The sequence below is a fragment of the Dromiciops gliroides genome, chromosome 1 (assembly GCF_019393635.1).
Source record: "Dromiciops gliroides isolate mDroGli1 chromosome 1, mDroGli1.pri, whole genome shotgun sequence".
NCBI classification, from domain to species: Eukaryota; Metazoa; Chordata; class Mammalia; order Microbiotheria; family Microbiotheriidae; genus Dromiciops; species Dromiciops gliroides.
In genome coordinates, this window is record NC_057861.1 from 544801776 (window position 1) to 544822343 (window position 20568).

General features: G+C 36.7%; 1 protein-coding gene and 1 pseudogene across 1 annotated transcript in view; both read right to left on the reverse strand.

Annotated features, from left to right (window-relative positions):
* Positions 1-20568, reverse strand: part of LOC122751467 (phospholipid-transporting ATPase ABCA3-like) — a 196592-nt gene that overhangs the window by 171272 nt on the left and 4752 nt on the right. Inside the window, exons 3-4 of the mRNA XM_043998534.1 lie at positions 18155-18285; positions 7667-7820 (exon numbers count right to left, since the gene is read on the reverse strand). Of these exons, the coding sequence (XP_043854469.1) occupies positions 7667-7820; positions 18155-18285 (285 nt within the window). The remainder of the gene's footprint in view (positions 1-7666; positions 7821-18154; positions 18286-20568) is intronic.
* LOC122737334 lies at positions 10410-14297 on the reverse strand (annotated as a pseudogene).

Sequence of the window (20568 nt, forward strand, 5' to 3'; positions counted from 1 at the left end):
TCTTTGAAATTTTTGACTTTTTGTTCTTTCAAACTAATTTTAAAATTATTTTTCTAACTCAGTAAAATAATTTTTGTAATTGTGTAATTTAATTGGCATTGAATAAATTTAAAATAGATTTAATTGGCACTGAATAAATAGGTTATTTAGATAAAATTGCAATTTTTATTATATTGGCTTGGCCTACCTAGGAACAATTAGTATTTCTCCATTTTAAAAATTTAACTTTGTTTCCTGTAAGCAACATATTGTCCAATTCAGTTTTTAATTCATTCTGCTATTATTTTCATTTAATAGGTAAAATTCATTCCATTCACATTCAAAGTTATAATTATTCATTATGGATTTCCTTCCACTTTATTTTTTACTACTCTTCTCACCCTATTTACCCTATCCCTTCTCACTGGTCTAATTTACTTCTACCTACTACCTTGCCCTCCTATTCCTTAATCTACTCATGCCTCTAAGAGTCCTTCCCTTATATCCTCTTCCTCCCCCCACCATCCATCTTAATCTACTTAATCCTCTAAGAATTCCTCCCTTATGCTCTCCTTCCCTCCAAATTCTTAACCTAGACTCTATTCTAAAAGTCCCCCCTTTTTCTATCCCCTTAACCCTCTTATTTCTTTCTAAATTTAGAAGACTTTTATATGAATATTTTTGTATTTTTAGATGAATTTTAGATGTTCCCTCTTTAACCCATTTCCAATGAAAATAAAGTTCCAGTACTACCAGTCTTCTGCCCCCTCTTGCTTCTTCCTTTCACACCTCATTTGTATGAGATAACTGCTCCTTTTTATTTCTCCATACCCATTTTTAGAATCACCCCCATCATACTCAGTTCAGTCCAAGCCTTTCTTTCAAATTGCCCACAAAACAATGACAGTCATAAGAGTACTGATAACATTTTCACATATAAAAAGTAAAGAGTCTGACCTTATTGAGTCCTTATAATTTTTCTTTAATGTTTACTTTATATTTCCCCTGAATCTTATACATTGAATTTTCCATTAAGTTCTTATCTTTGTGTCAAAAACACTTTAAAGTCTTTTAGTTTTTTATATACCCTTTCTTTTTAAAGATCTAAGAATTCTTTTGGGGCTTATGACCATTTGACATTTCTCTTTGAAAAATGAGTGGCTTTTTAAGCTCCATTATCTTCCTCAGAATATGAACCCAGGTCTTATCTATCCCCATAGTAACTATCTGTGGTTGGGTTCTTTCTTCTTTGCCTACTCATTTTTATTTTACAGATGTGAAGCCTATTACTCAAAAGGTTAAGTGATTTGCCCAAAGTCATATAACAAGTTAGTAATAAGGCTAGAACTAACACACAGGTGTCAGTCTGGGGATGCAAAAAAGCTGTAAACCAGAGGCTGAAGGGTCATGCAGCTGCCTGCAACTACTAATTATGCCATGCATTTACAATACTGATATAAAAGAGCCATTTGTTTGCTGGAATCTAGCCTCCTGTGTAGAAGAAAAAGATCTGTTGCTTGCAGTCAGAATGGTTAAGCAAGAGCAGGAGTTTGTATGAAAGAGAGGATGAGAACAGAAGTGTGAAAGTATGAGGAAGGATCAGGCACTTGGGAGCCTAAACAATTTGTGAATTAAGATTAAGAATAACAGAGGTTCACAGGAGGTAAAAATGGATTTTGATTACATAAAATTAAAGTTTTAATCTTATGCACAAACAAAATCAAGTAAGCTAAAATCAGAAGAAAAGCAAGAAATATGGGCGGGGAGAATAAATTGGGAATCCTTGCAGCAAGTTTCTCTGGCAAGGGTCTCATTTCTAAGATATGTAGGGAACATATAAGAGGAATTTTTAAGAGGAGCAATTCCCCAATTGATAAATGGTCAAAGGATATGAATAAGAAATTTTCGGAGGAAGAAATCCAAGCTATCAACAGCCATATAAAAAAGTGCTCTAAAGCTCCAGAAAAATGCAAATTAAAACAACTCTGAGGTACCACCTCATACCCATTAGATTAGCAAAGTTGGCAATAGAGGAAAATAATAAAATACTGGAGGGGCTGTGGGAAAACAAGTAGATTAATGCACTGTTGGTGGAGTTATGACCTGGTCAGCTATTGTGGAAAGCAATTTGGAACTAAGTCCAAAAAGCTATTAAACTATGCATACACTTTGACACAATGACCTTTGGGGCATAAATACATCTATATCTTAAAGAGTTCAAAGAAAGAGGAAAAGGACTCATATGTAGAAATGTATTTATAGCAACCCTTTTTGTAATGGCAAAGAATTGGAAATTGAGGGTCCCTGTCAATTACAGAATAGCTGAATAAATTATGGTGTATGAATGTAATATAATTTTATTGCATTATAAGATGTTATGAAAGATATAGTTTCAGATAAATCTGGAAAGACATGTGAACTGATACAAAGCAAAGTGAGAAGAAACAGGAGAACAATGTACACAATAAGAATAATATTATAAAGACAAATAATTATGAAAGACTTAGGAACTCTGATTAACACAAGGACCAACCAAAATTCCAGAGTCTCATGAAGAAACATATTACTCACTCAGGGAGTAGACTGAAACTTGTGTTTTGTTTTAGACATGGCCAATAGGAGAGTGTTTTGCATAGTGTGGAAATTTATTTTGATTTGGGGACCCTACCTTTAGGCTGAGATTAGAAAGCCTTAGGCCCTCAGGGTCTTTTCCCCTCCTCCTCAACTTCAGCAGAGCCAAGACGCCAGGTCAGACAGCTAGGGGGAAAAAGTCCCAGCTCCCTCTGACCTGAGCGGAGGGATCCGAGAGATACCGGGCTTGTCCAGGCTGGGCTCCTGTAAGGCACGTGATGCTGGAGCATCCCCCCAGCCCCAGCCGCAGCCCTGACTGGCAGATTAGCTTGGTCTGTGGAGGCGCAAGAAGCCCTGAGATTTGAGTGGAAAGAAGGAAAGGTATATATAGACCTGGGAGTGAGACAGCAAGGGGTTCAGACAAGGACGGGTGAGAGAGGCTGAGAAGAGGTTCGGACAAGGAGATGGAGGACGAGATGAACAGTAACTCAGTACTAGGAACAAGGAGGAAAGGCCGGCGGACAAGATTAGAGGGGCGGAAAAGGCAGCAGAGGGCAGACTGATGGAGCAGACAGACAGAAGGTCGGTGAGAGAGAAGCACAGGGGTTCAGTGGTGACAGTAAGGAGAGGAAAGTTAGAAGCAAGGGGATTTACAAAGTGAAAGGGGCTTGGCTAAGGCCCTTATTGTATTAAAAAGGTTACAGGACTTATTACAGACCAGGGAAAGTGTAAAGTGCCCTGAGGCCTCTTGCGGCTAAGGCCCTTATTGTATTAAAAAAGTTACAGGCACAGGTTCGAAAGAGACGCAGAGGAAAGAGACGCACCACAATGCAGTCAGGTTGTACATTTTATTTCCCTGTATTCTTAATTTTCAATAGTATCTCATAAATAAACTCTGCTTCGATTATTTCGTTAAGAGGCTTCTTAATATTTTGCTTATCAATTTGGGAGCAGTGTGGTGGAACTTTATAAACGGCCCATGTTAAATTAATAGCAGTCAGATAGCCAAATAGTCAAGAGTCCCCAGATTAGTCCTCCAGTCAGATTTAGCCCCCAAATTAGGCTAGTCATTTCAAAAATATTTTCACATTTTAATGGCAACCACAAAGGGACTTAATGGCCCAGTTATAATTTCTCTAAACTTATCATTTTTCATATACTTATAATTTTTCATAAATCCAATTATATATAATTTTTCCAGGTTAGATATACTTATTAATAATTAATTTTTTGTACAATAACAATACACATTTCTTGCAGGTTTTGTTTTTCTTGCTTTCTCAATAGGGTGGGTAAGATGGGAGAGGTGAGAGGAAGAGGATTTGGATGCAAAAATAAAATAAAATTGAGTACTAAAATGAAAGAAAATTAGTCTTAGTTAATGTTAGAATTGTATTTGGGTTTGGGGGTAAAGAAAATGCATGTGAAAGCTGGCTGGCTTGTACTCAGAGTTCCCAAAAGCAACACCATTTTGAGGTAGCAATAATAAAGAGGTGACTAAATCAAATTTTATTCTATAGTGCTTAAATAGCAAATTTCTTCACTTCCTATTGTTTTTACAAAGAGACAGAAAACTATCCAAAGGGGCACAAAGAATAGAACTTGGTAAAAGAGTAAAATTACCTTGATTGAGGAAGTAGCTACCAGCTGAGCCAAGATGGCAGAGGGAAGCTAGGAACTTTACTGAGCTTTCCCATATTTCCCTCAAAAACAACATTAAATCAAGCCTCTAAACAGATTCTGGAACTACAGAACCTACAACAAGAGAAACAAAATCCTGATACTTGAGATAATTTAGAAGACTTCAGAAAAGGTCGGTCTCACCTGGGTGAAAGGGGAAGGCGGCTCAGCACTACTGTCTCAGCTGGCAGCTCACCTCAGCAAAGCTTGGTTTAGTGGGCATCTCTCTCAGCACAGGTCGGCTCAGTGGGCAGCTCAACACTGTTGCAACTCGACACAGCCGAGAGTGGGGCAGCTGAGAGCAGTAAGAAGCTTACAAACGTGAACCCTGTGCCCCAGAAGCAGACTTCAACTTTATAAGTTTAAAATAGCCTACAACATGAACAAGAAACAAAAAAGGACTCTTACCATTGACAACTTCTATGGTGAAAGGGAAGACCAAAACTCAAACTCAGATGAGTTGGTAAAAACGCCCACAAGTGAAGACTCAAGAGGGAAAATGATCTTTTCTCCATACCAAAAAACCTTCTTTGAAGAGCTCAAAAAGACTTTTAAAAACAAAATGAGAGAGGTAGAAGAAAAAATGGAAAAAGAAATGAGAGAAATGAGAGTTACACTGCAAAAAGAAGCACAAAAAATGACTGAGGAAAACAATTCTTTAAAAAATATAATTGGGGGGCAGCTAGGTGGTGCAGTGGATAGAGCACCGGCCCTGGAGTCAGGAGTACCTGAGTTCAAATCCGGCCTTAGACACTTAACACTTACTAGCTGTGTGACTCTGGGCAAATCACTTAACCCCAACTGCCTCACTAAAAAAATATATATATAATTGGCCAAATGGAAAAAGAAGTGCAAAAGCTTACTGTGGAAAATAAGGCCTTAAAAAATTAAAATTGAGCAGATGGAAGCTGATAACTCCATGAGACAATAAGAATCTGCTGAGCAGAATCAAAAGACTAAAAAAATGGAAGAAAATGTGAAATACCTCATTGTAAAAACAACTGACCTGGAAAAGAGATCCAGGAGAGATACTCTGAGAATTATTGAACTACCTGAAAGCCATGATCAAGAAAAGAGTCTAGACACCATATTCTAGGAAATTATTAAGGAGAACTGCCCTGAAGTTGTAGAATCAGGGGATAAAATCATCGTTGAAAGAATCCAACAATCACCTCCTGAAAGAGATCCCAAAAGGAACACTTCAAGGAATATTGTAGCCAAACTCCAGAATTATCAGGTGAAGAAGAAAATATTCCAAGCAGCCAGAAAGAAACAATTTAAATACCAGGGAGCCACAGTCAGGATTGCACAGGACCTGGCAGCTTCAACATTAAAGGATCACAGGGCTTGGAATATGATATACAGGAAGGCAAAGGAGCTTGGATTACAGCCAATGATCAACTACCCAGAAAAACTGATGATTCTCTTTCAGAGGAAAAGATGGACATTCAATGAACTAGGGGACTTCCAAAGCTTCCTGAGAAAAAGACCAGAACTGAACAGAAAATCTGATCTACAAACACAAGAGTCTAGAGAAATATAAAGAGGTAAATAAGGTGGGGAAAAGGGTTGTTCAATGATGTTAAACTGCTTGTGTCCATACAAGAGAGGATAATACTTTTAACTCTTGAGATCTGTATCTCTGTTAAGGTATTGTTATTAAATCAACTTTGATATTATTATATAAAGAAACTTAAGCAGCATAATAAAAGAAGACTAGGGGAGGAGAGGAAGGGGGAGGTAGAATGGGGTTAATTATATCATATGAAGAGGCACAAAAAGAACCCATTACAACAGAGGGAAAGAAAGGAGGGGTGGGCATTGTAACCTTACTCTCATCAGATTTGATTCAGGGAGGGAATAAAATACACTCCCATTTGTATAAAGAAACTTAGCTTACTCTTTAAGGAGGAAGTAGCTACAAGTTCTCCTAACTCCTAATCCACTGCTCTCAAAATTTTAGCAACTCCAAGTCAGAACTGTTATGTTAATATTATTTTGTCACTCATATTACTAAGTCAGAATGTCTCAATCTTAGTTGGTCTATTTCCTGCCTGCTTCTCAGTGTACCCCCTAATCCCAAACCAGAAAAATACATTCACCTAAAATAGTCTCTCCCAAACCATTTTTCCTTGACCAGCTCTTTTCATTATTACTAATTGACTATTGGGGGGGGGGCAATGAGGGTTAAGTGACTTACCCAGGGTCACACAGCTAGTAAGTGTCAAGTGTCTGAGACTGGATTTTAACTCAGGTCCTCCTGAATCTAGGGCCAGTCCTTTATCCACTGTGCCACCTAGCTGCCCTGATTGACTTTTGTTGTTTTTTTGTTTTTGTTTTTCTGTGGGGCAATGAGGGTTAAGTGACTCGCCCAAGGTCACACAGCTAGTGTCAAATGTCTGAGACTGGATTTGAACTCAGGTCCTCCTGAATCCAGGGCCAGTGCTTTATCCACTGCACCACCTAGCTGCCCCACCATTGACTTTTTTTTCCTTCATGTGAGCTATCTCTCCCCATTCTACCTCTCCCCTCCCCTCCTCCCCCAGTCTATTCCTCCTACCCCTCACCCCTATTTTAAAGATGTCATCATGGGTTAGCTAGGTGGCACAGTGGACAAAGCACCATCCCTGGGCCCAGGAGGTCCAGAGCCCAAATCCGGCCCCAGACACCAGACAACCCCCATTGACTTTAAAAAACATTTTTAATTTTAATTTTTTTTTTTTGGTGAGGCATTTGGGGTTAAGTGACTTGCCCAGGGTCACACAGCTAGTAAGTGTCAAGCGTCTGAGGCCAGATTTGAACTCAGGTCCGGTGCTCTATCCACTGTGCCACTGTGCCACCTAGCTGCCCCAACCCCCACTGACTTTTTTTTTTTTTAGTGAGGCAGTTGGGATTAAGTGATTTGCCCAGGGTCACACAGCTAGTAAGTGTTAAGTGTCTGAGGCCGGATTTGAACTCAGGTACTCCTGACTCCAGGGCCGGTGCTTTATCCACTGTGCCACCTAGCCCCCCCCCCCCAATGACTTTTTGTTTGTTTGTTGTTTTTGTTTTGTTTTTTTTTATTTTTAGTGAGGCAATTGGGGTTAAGTGACTTACCTAGGGTCACACAGCTAGTAAGTATTAAGTGTCTGAGGCCGGATTTGAACTCAGGTACTCCTGACTCCAGGGCCGGTGCTCTATCCACTGTGCCATCTAGCTGCCCCCCCCCAATGACTTTTAATGTGAAATTTCCAATCAGTCTATTCCCACAGACTCAGCAATCCAGCTTTTCAAAGGTGCTAGATTCTTTTGAACAATAACTAACATGGCTAATAGTTAAACCATCTAACTCACAGCTATAAAATAAATAGATTTCTTCATTGGTCAAAAATATAAACAAAATATAGGCAAACAACTGAACTGTTAATTAAATGAACATAGTTAAACTCATTCTCACCAGGCGGTCCCCCATAATTAGACATGTAATTTCTGGCTCCTTTTTCTAATGTAGCTGGAAAAAGAGCACATGTGTACCATCCTTCCACACCTTCATCTGACATGTTTTTAAAGGAATTCCTTGGAGTAGAACTGAAACGTAGGGAGTATCTAACCTATAAGGAACAATGAGAACACTATGTAAAATACTGAAAGAAAATATTGAGCCAAAAGAAATTTAAAGTTTTGATGGGAAATTCTATGTGATTAGAGAACAGAAGTTCATTCACAGAACTGAAATGAGCAAGTCAAGGTTTTGAGTTAAGAAATGGCATTATAGGTTCACATGATTTAAAATAGGAAGGGAACTTAGATATCCATCTAAACTCTCTCATTTGAGGGGTGAAGAAACTGAAGCCCAGAAAGGTTGTGACTTTCCTAAGATCAGAGTTAGGGTTTTAACTCAGATCTCTGATTCCAAATACATTCTTCTTTCCATTAAACCATACTACAATAATTCTGCCACAGCATAAGTATCAAATGCTACTTTTTTCTTGCTTGTATAAACTTTTAAAATTGATTTTTAATAAGAATTTAAAAATCTACCTTTGCTTTATCCCACCTAACTCCCACACACTGAAAAGAAAACCAAAACCCATTACATATATATGTATGTATATGTATATATATATATATATATATTAACAAATTCTCACACTGACCATGTTTTTTTAAAAAAAGTCTCAATCTCATCCCCCCAAAAGAGAAAAAGACCTATTTGTACAAAAATTTTTATAGCAGATCTTTTTGTGGTGGCTAAGAATTGGAAATCAATTGGGGAATGGCTAAACAAGCTATAGTATATGATGGTGATGGAATATTCTTATGCTATAAGAAATTACAAGCAATACATGAGATGATGCAAAGTGAGATGCTCGTATACAAAATAACAGTGATATTGTAGGATGATTTGCTGTGAATGACTTAGTTTTTTTCAGCAATACAATGATCCAAGACAACTCTGAAGGACTTATGAAAAATGCAATCCATCTACAGTAAAGGAACTGATAGTATCTGAATACAGATTGAAGCATAATTTTTTGTTAGTTCCCTTTTCTAAAGTTTTTTTGGTCTGTTTTCTTTCACAACCTGACTAACGTGGAAATTTTAAACATGAAAACACATGTATAACTTATATTGAATTGCTTGAGTTCTTAAGGGGAGTTGGGGAGGGAGGAAGAGAATTTGGAACACAAAATTTTAAAAAATCAATGTTAAAATGTGTTTTTACATGTAATTTGGTAAAAATAAAATTCTAAATAAAACTACAAAAAAGAAAAAGAAAGAAATGACAAGCAGGATGATTTCAGAAAGGCCTGGAAAGACTTATAAGAACTGGTATTTAGTGAAGTGAGCAGAACCAAGAGAATGTTGTACACAGTAACAGCAATATTGTTTGATGAAGAACTGTGAATGACAACTATTCTCAGCAATACAATGATCCAAGACAATCCTAAAAGACTAATGATGAAGCAGACAATCCACCTCCAGAGAAAGAACTGAAATTGATTGAACACAGACTGCAACATGCTATTTTTCACTTTCATTTTTTTCTTTCATTCAAGTTTTCTTATACAAAATGAGTAATATAGTAATGTTTTACATAATTGTACATATATAACCTGTATCTGATGGAAGGGAGGGAAGGAAGGATAGAATTTGGAACTCAAAGCTTTAAATAAAAAATGTTTATTATTAAAAAGACAAAGTTGTAGCAAAATTTTTTTAAAACCCTATGTCTCAATCTGCACTCCTGAGACCTTCATCACTCTATTATGTAACATGTTTCATTACAAGAACTCTGGAATCCTGGCTTGTCATTACACTGATAATAGTTTGTAAGTCTTTCAAAATAGTTTGTCTTTCCAATGTTGCTATCATTGTATAAATTGTTCTCTCAGTTCTACTCATTTCATTCTGCATCATTTCATACAAGTCTCCTCGGGTTTCTCTGAAACCAGGCCTTTCAATATTTCTTATATCATATTCATGTGCCATAATTTGTTCAATGACTTCTCAATGCATGGGTATCCTCTCAGGTTACAATTTTTTGCCACTGCAAAAAGAGCTGCTATAAATAAATATTTTTACATTATTAGAGTTTTACTTAGGACTAATCCCCTGGCCATTAATATACCCTCCTTTTAGTCTTCTGCCTTTTCCCTCCTGTTTCCCTGTTAGCACAGTGCCTGGCACATATAAAGGACTTAATAAATTTTTATTTGCTGATTGATTTAGTCAAATGTATTTCTGCAGCCAGTTCTGTGGATGTGTATTCTTTCCTTTGACTAGTTCAGACGAGAGTGAAAGTGTCACTCCCTTCTCTTTATTTTTATAGACTTGTACTTGTGCACCCCTTTTGTGTTAAATAATTTCCCCTATCCTTCCTCTCCCTCGACAACCTAAGGGTTTTTTTAACCAAAATCAACCAAAAAGATTTATTAGAAGATATTCCAAGTGAGGTTCGAAACACAGAAACTATGGGAGAAGATACGATAATTTAAAATTAATCATTTCACACAAAACTGATAATATAACTATTTGGTTATAACTAAGAACACAGACATTAAGTACAGAGATTTCTCTGCTCCAGAAATATCCATCCTCACATCTTTGCTGCTTTAGCAAGTCAGAGCTCATTCTTGGTGTCTTTCACATTTCAACTTAAAAGGGTTAAAATGCCACTATAATTTTACTTCATATATTTATTCTAATAGGATTTGAGCTGAAGACTTGGCATCATAGAAGAGTTCACTCATTTCTTTCAAATGTACCTTCTTGATGCTCTTTCCCACTGATCTTGGCCCCAGGTTGGCTAGGGTCAGAAGATGCACTATCTTAATGTTGTCTTGGTACCAATTTATCCCAGGTACTCCCACACTTCCTCACTGATGTTAATCCCTTTTGTCTGAACTCTGATTTTTATTATTTGTTTAATTTCTTGTGAGGCGCACAGCATCATCACTCAGTCCAGAAAGTCAAGGGAAATTCCTTGAGGAGAGATCATATCCTCAGTACCCCTGATAATACAGTTGCCATGATTAGAAGCAAAGATGATGTTGAGGGTGATGGAGGACTACAAGGAGTGGTGCAGGTAGGTGAAGCATTTGATGTCCAACATGTGCACCTCGTTGACAAACAGCATGCCAGTAACCAACTCTGTTATGCTTTGATCAACATACTTATTGACCACCTTGTTAATCTCCCCACACAGCTTATCTGTGATTTTAGTCTTCTTTGGCTTCATTAACTGGCCCATAATGGAAAGGATGTCCTGTCCACCCTGGGGCCTAGTAATGGCAACATCCAAGTCATGGAGTGTCACATCCTAAATAATTTATTTTTTGCATGTTCACATTGCCCTTTGGAAAGGGAACATATTCTTCTGCTTCAAGTTCAAATTTGGTAGCATAGGTATCACACTTCCCTTGCCTCTTCACTGCACCACTGTTTGCTTCTCTCTCTCTATATATATATATAGACACACACACACACATATACATATATATGTATATACACACATATGTGTCCCTGTGTATATATATATATATATATACATACACACACATGTACATTTGTATGTATATACATACATACATATCACTTCTCCAGCCTCCACTCACTCTTTCTGCAAACTTTCAAAGATGCTGGGGTCCAGTTTCAACTGGTTCCTTTTCCTATTTTAAGTCTTATAATTACATGGCTGATAGTTTTGCCATATCCACTCATAGGGTTTTCAGTCTTACCTGTAGTTAACACTGTGACTTAACCTTTGTAAACTTCCTTGGTCTCCTTTATCCTCAGACTGATTGCCCTTCCATTTTGCTTTTAAGATCAACAAGATATGACAGTAACTCTCCCAGACCTTCAGTATAATTAGATTACTTTTATGACTCCTGATGATGACAGGCTTCTGAGGAGACACATATCACCTCACCATATTATAACAGTTTAACGTTGTTTACTTCCTTATGATTATTCACTCATGTTTACCATTTTATGTTTCTCTTGAGTACTGTGTTTGAACTTCAAAGATCTTATATAGCTCTAGTCTTTTCATCATGCCTCAAGTGAAATAAAGTTCACAAAGGTGAACTGAGGCACGTTTTCTCTGAGAAGATAGCATTTTATTAACAGGAACACTACCTACCAATAAAATGGCTCAATGACTGCCTCAGTTTAGCCAAAGGCCCAGAGATAAAGACAACTCATTTTATAAAGTTGGAAAAGAACAGGGTAGGTGAGGAAATAATACAATTGGTTATAGAGTTGGTGACATCATAGCACCGTGGACAACATGACTGATTACATAGCTGAGACATGGGGAACCATATGATTGTTTGGAAGTTGGGAATGAGGGGATAGCAACAACCCCCTCCTTTTCTCTAAAAAAAGGTCATTGTTTGAATCAACCTTGAGCAGAGTCAGAGAGAATGGACCAAACATCATTGATTCTGGTGGTATAAAGATACCAGACCAGACTCCCTGATGTGCACCTGCATTCCCCATGGATAGTAGATTTCCTTGAGGTAAGAATAGAACAGTGATTAGCAAGAGAAATGGATTTCTAAATTTGTTATTAAAGACCAGCTGAATTTCTGTACTAAGTTCAGAAACAAAGAACTTAGTTATAAGATAAAATCAATTAACTGTAAATAGGAGCAATAAAAAAAATGATACAGAAACAATTTAAGCTTCTCAGTTAAGAATGCTTGGAAGTTCTCTATTTCATTAAAAATCCATTTTACCTTGTAGGATCATACTCAATTTTTCTGGGTAAGTTATTCTTCATTTTAAATTCATATCCCACATATTCCAAGTTCTCTACTCCTTTATAGCGGTGGCTACTAAAACGTGTAATTCTGACTGTAGCTTCTCAATATTTAAATTCTTTCTGACTGCTTGCAGTATTTTTTTCTTTGATTGGGAAACTGGATTTTGGCTATGCAGTTCCTAGGATTTTTCATTTTGCGGTTTCTTTCAGGAAGTAATCAGTGGATTCTGTTTCCACTTTACCCAATGGATCTAAGAGATCTGGGAAGCTCTGGTTTCTTGGAACATAGTCTGAGATTATCACACATATTATAATGTCTAGGTCCTTTTTTAAGTCATGGCTTTCAGGTTGTTTCTTTAAATTTCTCTCAATTTCTTTTCCAAATCAGTACTTTTTTCTGTAACATAAATTTTCTTCTATTTTTAGTCTTTTGGCTTTTTAAAAATATTTCTTATTTTCTAATAGAGTCATTAGCTTCTATTTGGCCCACTCTAAGTTTGATAATAATAGTTATTATTTATTTTGTTTGTTCGTTGCTTAGGCAAGGTTGCAAAGCAGCTCTTGTGCTAAGCTATTAATTCCCCTGCAGATTCTTTCTTCCATAACTCTTTTCCAATCTTTTCCTCTAGTACTCATTTTATTTACAAAAACATTTCTGACTTATTTTAAACTCTTGATTCATCTTTTCTAGGAATTCTAGTTGAACTTATACCCAACCTATGTTCTGTTTTGAGACTATGACTGTAGATGTTTGGGAGTCATTCTTCTTCATTTGTGTCTTGAGGATAATAGCTTTTTAATGCTGGGATTAATTTTTTGTTTGCTCACTCTTCCAGTCTTTTTCCTGACTTCAGATTTCATGTTAGGTTCAGGCTCTACAGCTTTATGGAGTGAAGGTATATGCTGATCTTGCTGCAGCTTTCTGGGCAGACTGAATGTTGTGTTATTCCAGGATCTCAGAGATAGCTCATGCTGGGGACTGCAAGCTCTCAGTGCTCCATAAGTGGTCTGACATAGGTTAAAGTTGGATCATAGCCCTTCTGGTGTGACCTCTGCAAGTTCTTGACTGGTGTTTGGGTCTGAGAAACATGTCTATGGGTTTGCCCTGGCAGGATTTCCAGCAGACTGATACTGGATGCCACCATCAGATGCCAGATGGAAAGTTCAGTGACAGAAGTGCAGATTTAACCTGTGGTCTGGAATTCCTGCCCTGCTTATTCTGTTACAGACTTCAAAGTGGGCCTGACAATGGAACTGAGAGCCTACTCTGCTCCTGAGATCAGTCACACAGTTTCTGCTCCCTTCTGAACTTGCTCCTTGCTCAGTACATAGCCTAGGACCTTCAATTGCTCCTTATCCTAAAATTCCACTCCTAGATGTAGGTCCTTTCCTCAGTCTTTCCCAGGATCTGTGATGATGTACAAATGCTACTGTACAAGTTTGATACCCTCTATGCTGGATTTGGGACCCCTTCTTCCCCACGTGTAGTTTCTCCCTACACCAGAATGATCCACACAACCATTCTTGGCTAGATCCCATTTCACTGTCCACAGATCTCTTTATGGCAACCTAGGGTGGCAAAATGTCTCACTGTGACTTTTTCCTTGGACTTCTTAATCAAGATTTGATCAGGCAAGTTTTCTAGATCTGTTTGAAATGGAATGGAGAGAAGAACCTCTCTGTACTTCTTCCTGGTACTCTACCATCTTGACTCACTATTCATAGAAAATTAAATTATTTACACTTTCATGAAATGTTCTAAAACTAACAGACCTGATTTTATCTCACTTTTTAAAAGAAAACATGAAATTCTAAGCATTAAGTATTGATGTAGTTCTTTAAGTTGTCTGGAAGAAATATTAATGAGAAATTCATACTACAGTAATTGGCGGCTCAGACAAAAAGCGGGTCATTTCTGTTTAAGAATCCAGCTGCCTCAGTCTCTTTTTGGTCTATCTAAAAAGAGAAGACATGCTATTTTCTTTTTTTAATAATAAATATTTTTATTTAAAGTTTTGAATTCTAAATTCTATCTCTCCTTCCCTCCTTCCTCTCTTCCCCTCCCTGAGGCAGTAAGCAGATACAGGTTATACATGTACAATTATATAAAACATTACTATATTACTCATTTTGTATAAGAAAACTTGAATGAAAGAAAAAATGAACGTGAAAAATAGAATGTTTCAGTCTGTGTTCAATCAATATCAGTTCTTTCTTTGGAGGTGGATAATATGCTTCATTATGAGTCCTTTGGGATTTCCTTGGATCACTGTATTGCTGAGATTAGTTAAGTCATTCACAGTTCTTCATCAAACAATATTGCTATCTCTGTGCATAATGTTCTCTTGGTTCTGCTCACTTCACTATGAATTAGTTCATAAAAGTCTTTCCAGGACTATCTGAAATCATCCTGCTTGTCATTTCTTATAGCACAATGTTGTTTAGCCATTCCCCAAATGATGGGCATTCCTTTGATTTCTAGTTCTTAGCCACCACAAAAAGATCTGCTATAAATATTTTTGTACAAATAGGTCTTTTTCTCTTTTGGGGGAATGTCTTTGGTACATAAATCTAGTAGTGGTATTGCTGTATCAAAGGGCACGCATAGTTTGATAGCCCTTTGGGCATAGCTCCATACTGCTCTCCAGAATGGTTAGATAACAACTCCATCAACAGTAGATTAGTCCCAAGGAACTAATGAGGAAGCTTACTATGCACCCCCATAGAAAGAACTGATAAAAAGAATACTTGTGGACTTTACATATATAATCTGGTTGGGATCTTGTGGAGGGGGGAGGAAAGGGAGGGAGGGAGGGAGAAAAATTTGGAACTCTAAATCTTATGAAAATGAATGTTGAAAACTACCCTTACATGGAACTGGAAAAAATAAAATAAATGTTTGTTGCTAAAAACAAAACAAAACAAAAAACAAAAACAAAAAACCATGATGATGAGGATGATGATGGTGGTGGAGTGTAAAGAGTAGAACTTAATCATTTTCAACAGGAAAATGTGGATCGCAGTGGATTTCTCAGCTGTCCAAAGGTCTAAAGCATTAAAGAAATGTGCAGGGAGCTATGAATTTAATATATGTAAAGTAAATGCCAGCTGTCTTGAAGAGAATTTATAAAAATAGTCTGGTGCCCTCAAATTCAGATACAAAACATTTGGCCTCCTGTGCTCAGAAGCCTCTTTTAAAATATTTTAGTGGAATAAGTCAAGGAAAAAAATCAGGATGATATCAGAGACTTCTCCCATACTCCCAAGCTGCCACATCCCAAGGAGATGGAGCTAGAACGCAGCACATTTTGATATTCAATGACCAGGAACTCTCACAGTGATAAGATAATCATCAAAATACATGATCTGTCTGGCATGTCCCTAGTCTTCCACTACCACTTGGCAGCATGGAGAGAGCCCTGGGTTATCAAAAGCTATGCCAGCACTGCACAAGCCCCGGCAAGTCTTACTAATATAGAAAAGTTTCAAGGAAAAACCTAGTGACTGTGTCTGTCATGGGAGGACAGGCCCAGTGCGATTCAGAGCTGACTCCTCACCATAAGGCCGGGGCCAAATGGAAGTGTTTAAGCAGAGCAACCCCTGAAGACCACGTGCTAAACTACTGATCTAATTTACATTGGCATGATCCCCATCTTCAGGAAACAACGGATGCTTGGAGTAACCAAAGGAACATGATGAAATGGAAAGAGCACTGGAGAGACTCTGCAGAACTGAGTTTTGAATTCAATCTCTCCCACTTACTTCCTTGGTGACGATGAACAAGTCACATTGCCTTTCTAGACCTCAGTTTCCTCATCAATAAAATGGGGGAGGGGGAAAGGGAAGGCAATAAGCATTTAAGTGCTCACTATGTGCTAGGCACTGTATGCCAACACAAACCAATCAATACTCAATAAAAGTAGAAAAAGAAAAGAAAAAACAACAACAGTAGATTAGTGTCCCAATTTTCCCACATCCCCTCCAACATCCAATATTTTCCTTTTTTGTTATATTTGCCACTCTGATAGGTGTGAGGTGATATCTTCGAGTTGTTTTAATTTGCATTTCTCTGATCAATAGTGATCTAGAGCATTTTTTCATATGATTATAGATAGCTTCGATTTCTTTGTCTGAAAACTGCCTGTTCATATCCCCTGACCATTTCTCAAGTGGGGAATGACTTATATTTTTATAAATTTACTATACATATATATATGTTTTTATTTTAAATATATAAATATAAATGTATTTTATTTTAAATATTTATATATATATACACATTTATAAATTTGACTCTCTATATATACACTATATATTTGAGAAATGAGGCCTTTATCAGAAACACTTGTTTCAAAAATTCTTTCCCATTTTTCATTTCCTTATATTCGTGGTTACATTAGTTTTGTTTGTGCAGAAACTTTTTAATTTTATATAATCAAAAGTATCTATTTTACATTTTGTATTGCTCTCTATATCTTCCCTGGTCCTGAATTCTTCCTCTGTCCTTATAAATCTGACAGATAAACTATTCTATGCTCTCTTAATCTGCTTATGGTATCAATCTTTATGTGTAAATCATGTACCCATTTTGACCTTAAAGCCATTCTATTTTCAATAGTTATTCTGTTATCTACAAAACAAAGCAACAGCAAAAACATATCTATGTAAAGAATGTTTTTTTTAATATCTTCATCAACTTTTTAGTTTTAGTTTTAATATATTGCACTGGGATTCTTGGAGCTGTAGTAGGCCTCACACATAACTAAACTAAATCTGTCCTTTTTTCTCACATAGCTAAACTAAATCTGTCCTTAGTTTCTGATAGTATTCACAAGTTCCAAATGCACTACTGCAGGTAGAGTGGCACACTGGACATTCTCTATGCATGTCTTCTCTTCAGAGAGCTTAATGCAACAAGTAAGCAAAAATGCAGCATTAAGTGAGCTGAACTTAAAGTCAGTCTCTCCCATCCACTACACCACACTTATTCAAAAACAAGGATTCTTAACCATTTTTGTCATAGACCCCATCTTAGAATAATGTTTAGTGCATAATATAAAATACATAAGATTAAAAATAAATTAACTATATTGAAGAAGTTATCAAGATTTAAAAAAAAATTTAAACACGAGGCTAAAAGAATCTCTGCTCTAAAGTAGAAAATGCACACAACAAAATATTAAGAGAAGAATTCTAATATTTGGTAATCAAGAAAAGGGGCAGCTAGGTGCCACAGTAGATAAGAGTGCTGGGGCTGGAGTCAGGAAGACCTAAGTTCAAATGTGGACTCAGACATTGTGTGACCCTGGGCAAATAACTTAACACTATTTGCTTCAGTTTCTTCATGTATTAAATGATCTGGAAAAGGAAATGTCAAATCACTCCAGTACATTTACCAAGAAAATTCCAAATAAGGCTACAAAGAGTCAAACATGACTCAACAACACAACAACAAAAAAAAATATGGGGGGCAGCTAGGTGATGCAGTGGATAGAGAGCTGGGCCTGAAGTCAGGAAGACCTGAGTTCAAATGTGAGTTATCATATAGTAAATATGGTAATCAAGCATCAAAATGCCAATGAATTCCAGTGTACTAAATAACTGCTTGAATGCCCTTTGGATCAAATTCTTGTAACAAAGAAGCAAAATTAAAGTGACTAATTAAGAACTTCTCACCTGAAGGGGAAGGGAGTCTTTGATATTACCAAAGTTGTGATGAAAAACAATGGCAGCCAGCACCTCAGATGATTTATGAAGATCAATCTTAATGTAATTTTCAAAATCAGATTCGTTAGAAAAGCCTTGAACTATGAAAAGAGAAAATTGGAAAACTGAACTATTTGCACAAGGTTAATGACTTTTGAGATATGTAAACATAAGAACCACTTCACAATTCAGTTCAACAAACATTTATTAAGAAACTACAATGTACAAAATGGAAACTTCTTAAACTTGCCAAGAGATAGCAAACTTTCAAAGTTCTCTAAGAAGAAAGATGGAATATAGTTGTACTTGAATGGTTAAATCAAAGGCTTGCACTTCTCACAGTATGACACTCTTTCAGTCTTCTTTCTTACTTGTATGTAAGGATGGGGCAGGGTGGGGAATTAATCCAATTCCACCCCAATTCTGGTTATACGGCCAATTAATAGTCCATCTACTTGATACATGGTTAGCACACTGTAACTAGCTACAGAACATCTGCCCATGCTTCAAATCAAGGAGCTGTACAAAACCATTACATATCATCAATACCTTTCCAGAAGCAGGATTCCCAGAAACAAGCACATGGAAGACTGCATTAGCTATTCATCTATTAACAGATCTATTTGTTCTCTTCAGAAGAAGCAACAAAAAATACTCATCAATATTAAAAAAAAAACTTTAGTGCATATAACTGAATCTGCTAAAAGTGAACAACTGTTCACTAACTTGACTAAAACGCTGTTTTAAAACACAAACACCAAAGGTGAACAGTAACCAGGAATGAGGACAAAGTAGCTTTGCTAAAACTTGACAAGGTACCAGGTAAGGAATAGAATATTTGGGAGAATATTTTAGGTGTAAGTTTCACTTCAAACATAAATGTTCTGTAATATCCCTTTGATTAATGTCAGCACTAAAATAGTAATCACTTGCTTATATGTTTAAATACGTTATTATTTTAGAAGAATGGCAACAGACAACAAGGTCCTTGTGTCATCCTTCTTGACTCCTCTTCAGCATTTGATTCTGTTGACCACCCTTTCCTCCTGGATATTCTTTACAAAATAACAGCAATAAAATCTGCTGGGAAGCACGTGGTTATTTTCATCAATGCAGTGATCCAATATAGCTCTGAAGTACTTATAAAGATTGCAATCCATCTACAGAGAAAGAACTGATGGTGTCTGAGAACAGATTGAAGCATATTTTTTTTGACAGCTCCTTAATCTGAAGTTTTGTTTTTTTCTGTTTTTTCTCACAACCTAGCTAAGGTGGAGATGTTTTCCATGACTTCTCATTTATAGCTTAAATTGAATTGTTTGAGTTCTTGGGGGTTGGGGGCGGGAAGGGAGGAAGAGAAGTTGGAACACAAAGTTTTAAAAAAAATGATGTCAAAATTTGTTTTTACATGTAAAATTCTAAACAGAAAAAAAGAGAAATAAATATATCTTACCCTAGATGAAAGTAGAAAGGAAAGGGGATAAGAGAAGGGTAAGGAGGGGGTGCTCATAGAAGGGAGGGTGGATTGAGGGAGGCAGTAGTCAGAAGCAAAAAACTTGACAAGGGATAGACAGGGTGAAAGGAGAGAGAGAATAAAATGAAAGGGAATATAATTAGCTATCATAACTGTGAAAAAATTCTGAAGCAAGTTTCTCTGAAAAAGGTCTCATCTCTCAAACATATAGAGAAATGAATCATATTTATAAAAATAAAAGCCATTCCCAAATTGACAAATGATTTTTAAAAAATGAACTTTTCAGATGAAGTAATCAAAGCTATCTAAAGTCATATAAAAATGCTTTAAATCACTGCTGATTGGAGAAATGCAAATTAAAACAATTCTGAGGTACTACCTCAAACTCATTAGACTGGCTAATAGGACAGAAAAGGGGAATGACAAACGGAGGTGATGTGGGAAAATTGAGACACTAATGTGCTGTTGGTGGAGTTGTATACTGATTCAACCATTTGGAATTTAAAACTGTGTCCAAATACTTATGGCAGCTCTTTTCTGGTGGCAAAGAATTGGAAATTGAGGGGATGCCCATCTACTGAGGAATGGCTAAACAATTTGTGGTGTATGATTATAATGGAATACTACCGTGCTGTAAGAAATAATGAACTGGTTGATTTCAGAAAAACATGGAAAGACTTGCATGAAATAATTTAAAATGAAGTGAGCAGAACCAAGAGAACATTGTATGCAGTAACAGCAATATTGTTCAAATAATTGTGAACAACCAAATTATTCTGATCAACTATAAAGGACCTGTGAAGAAAGATGCTATCTACCTCCAAAAAAATAGAAGTATGCATAGTATGGCTTTATATATATTTATAAATCTGCATCAAATCGTGGCTTTCTTGGTTGTGGGGTGGGGAGA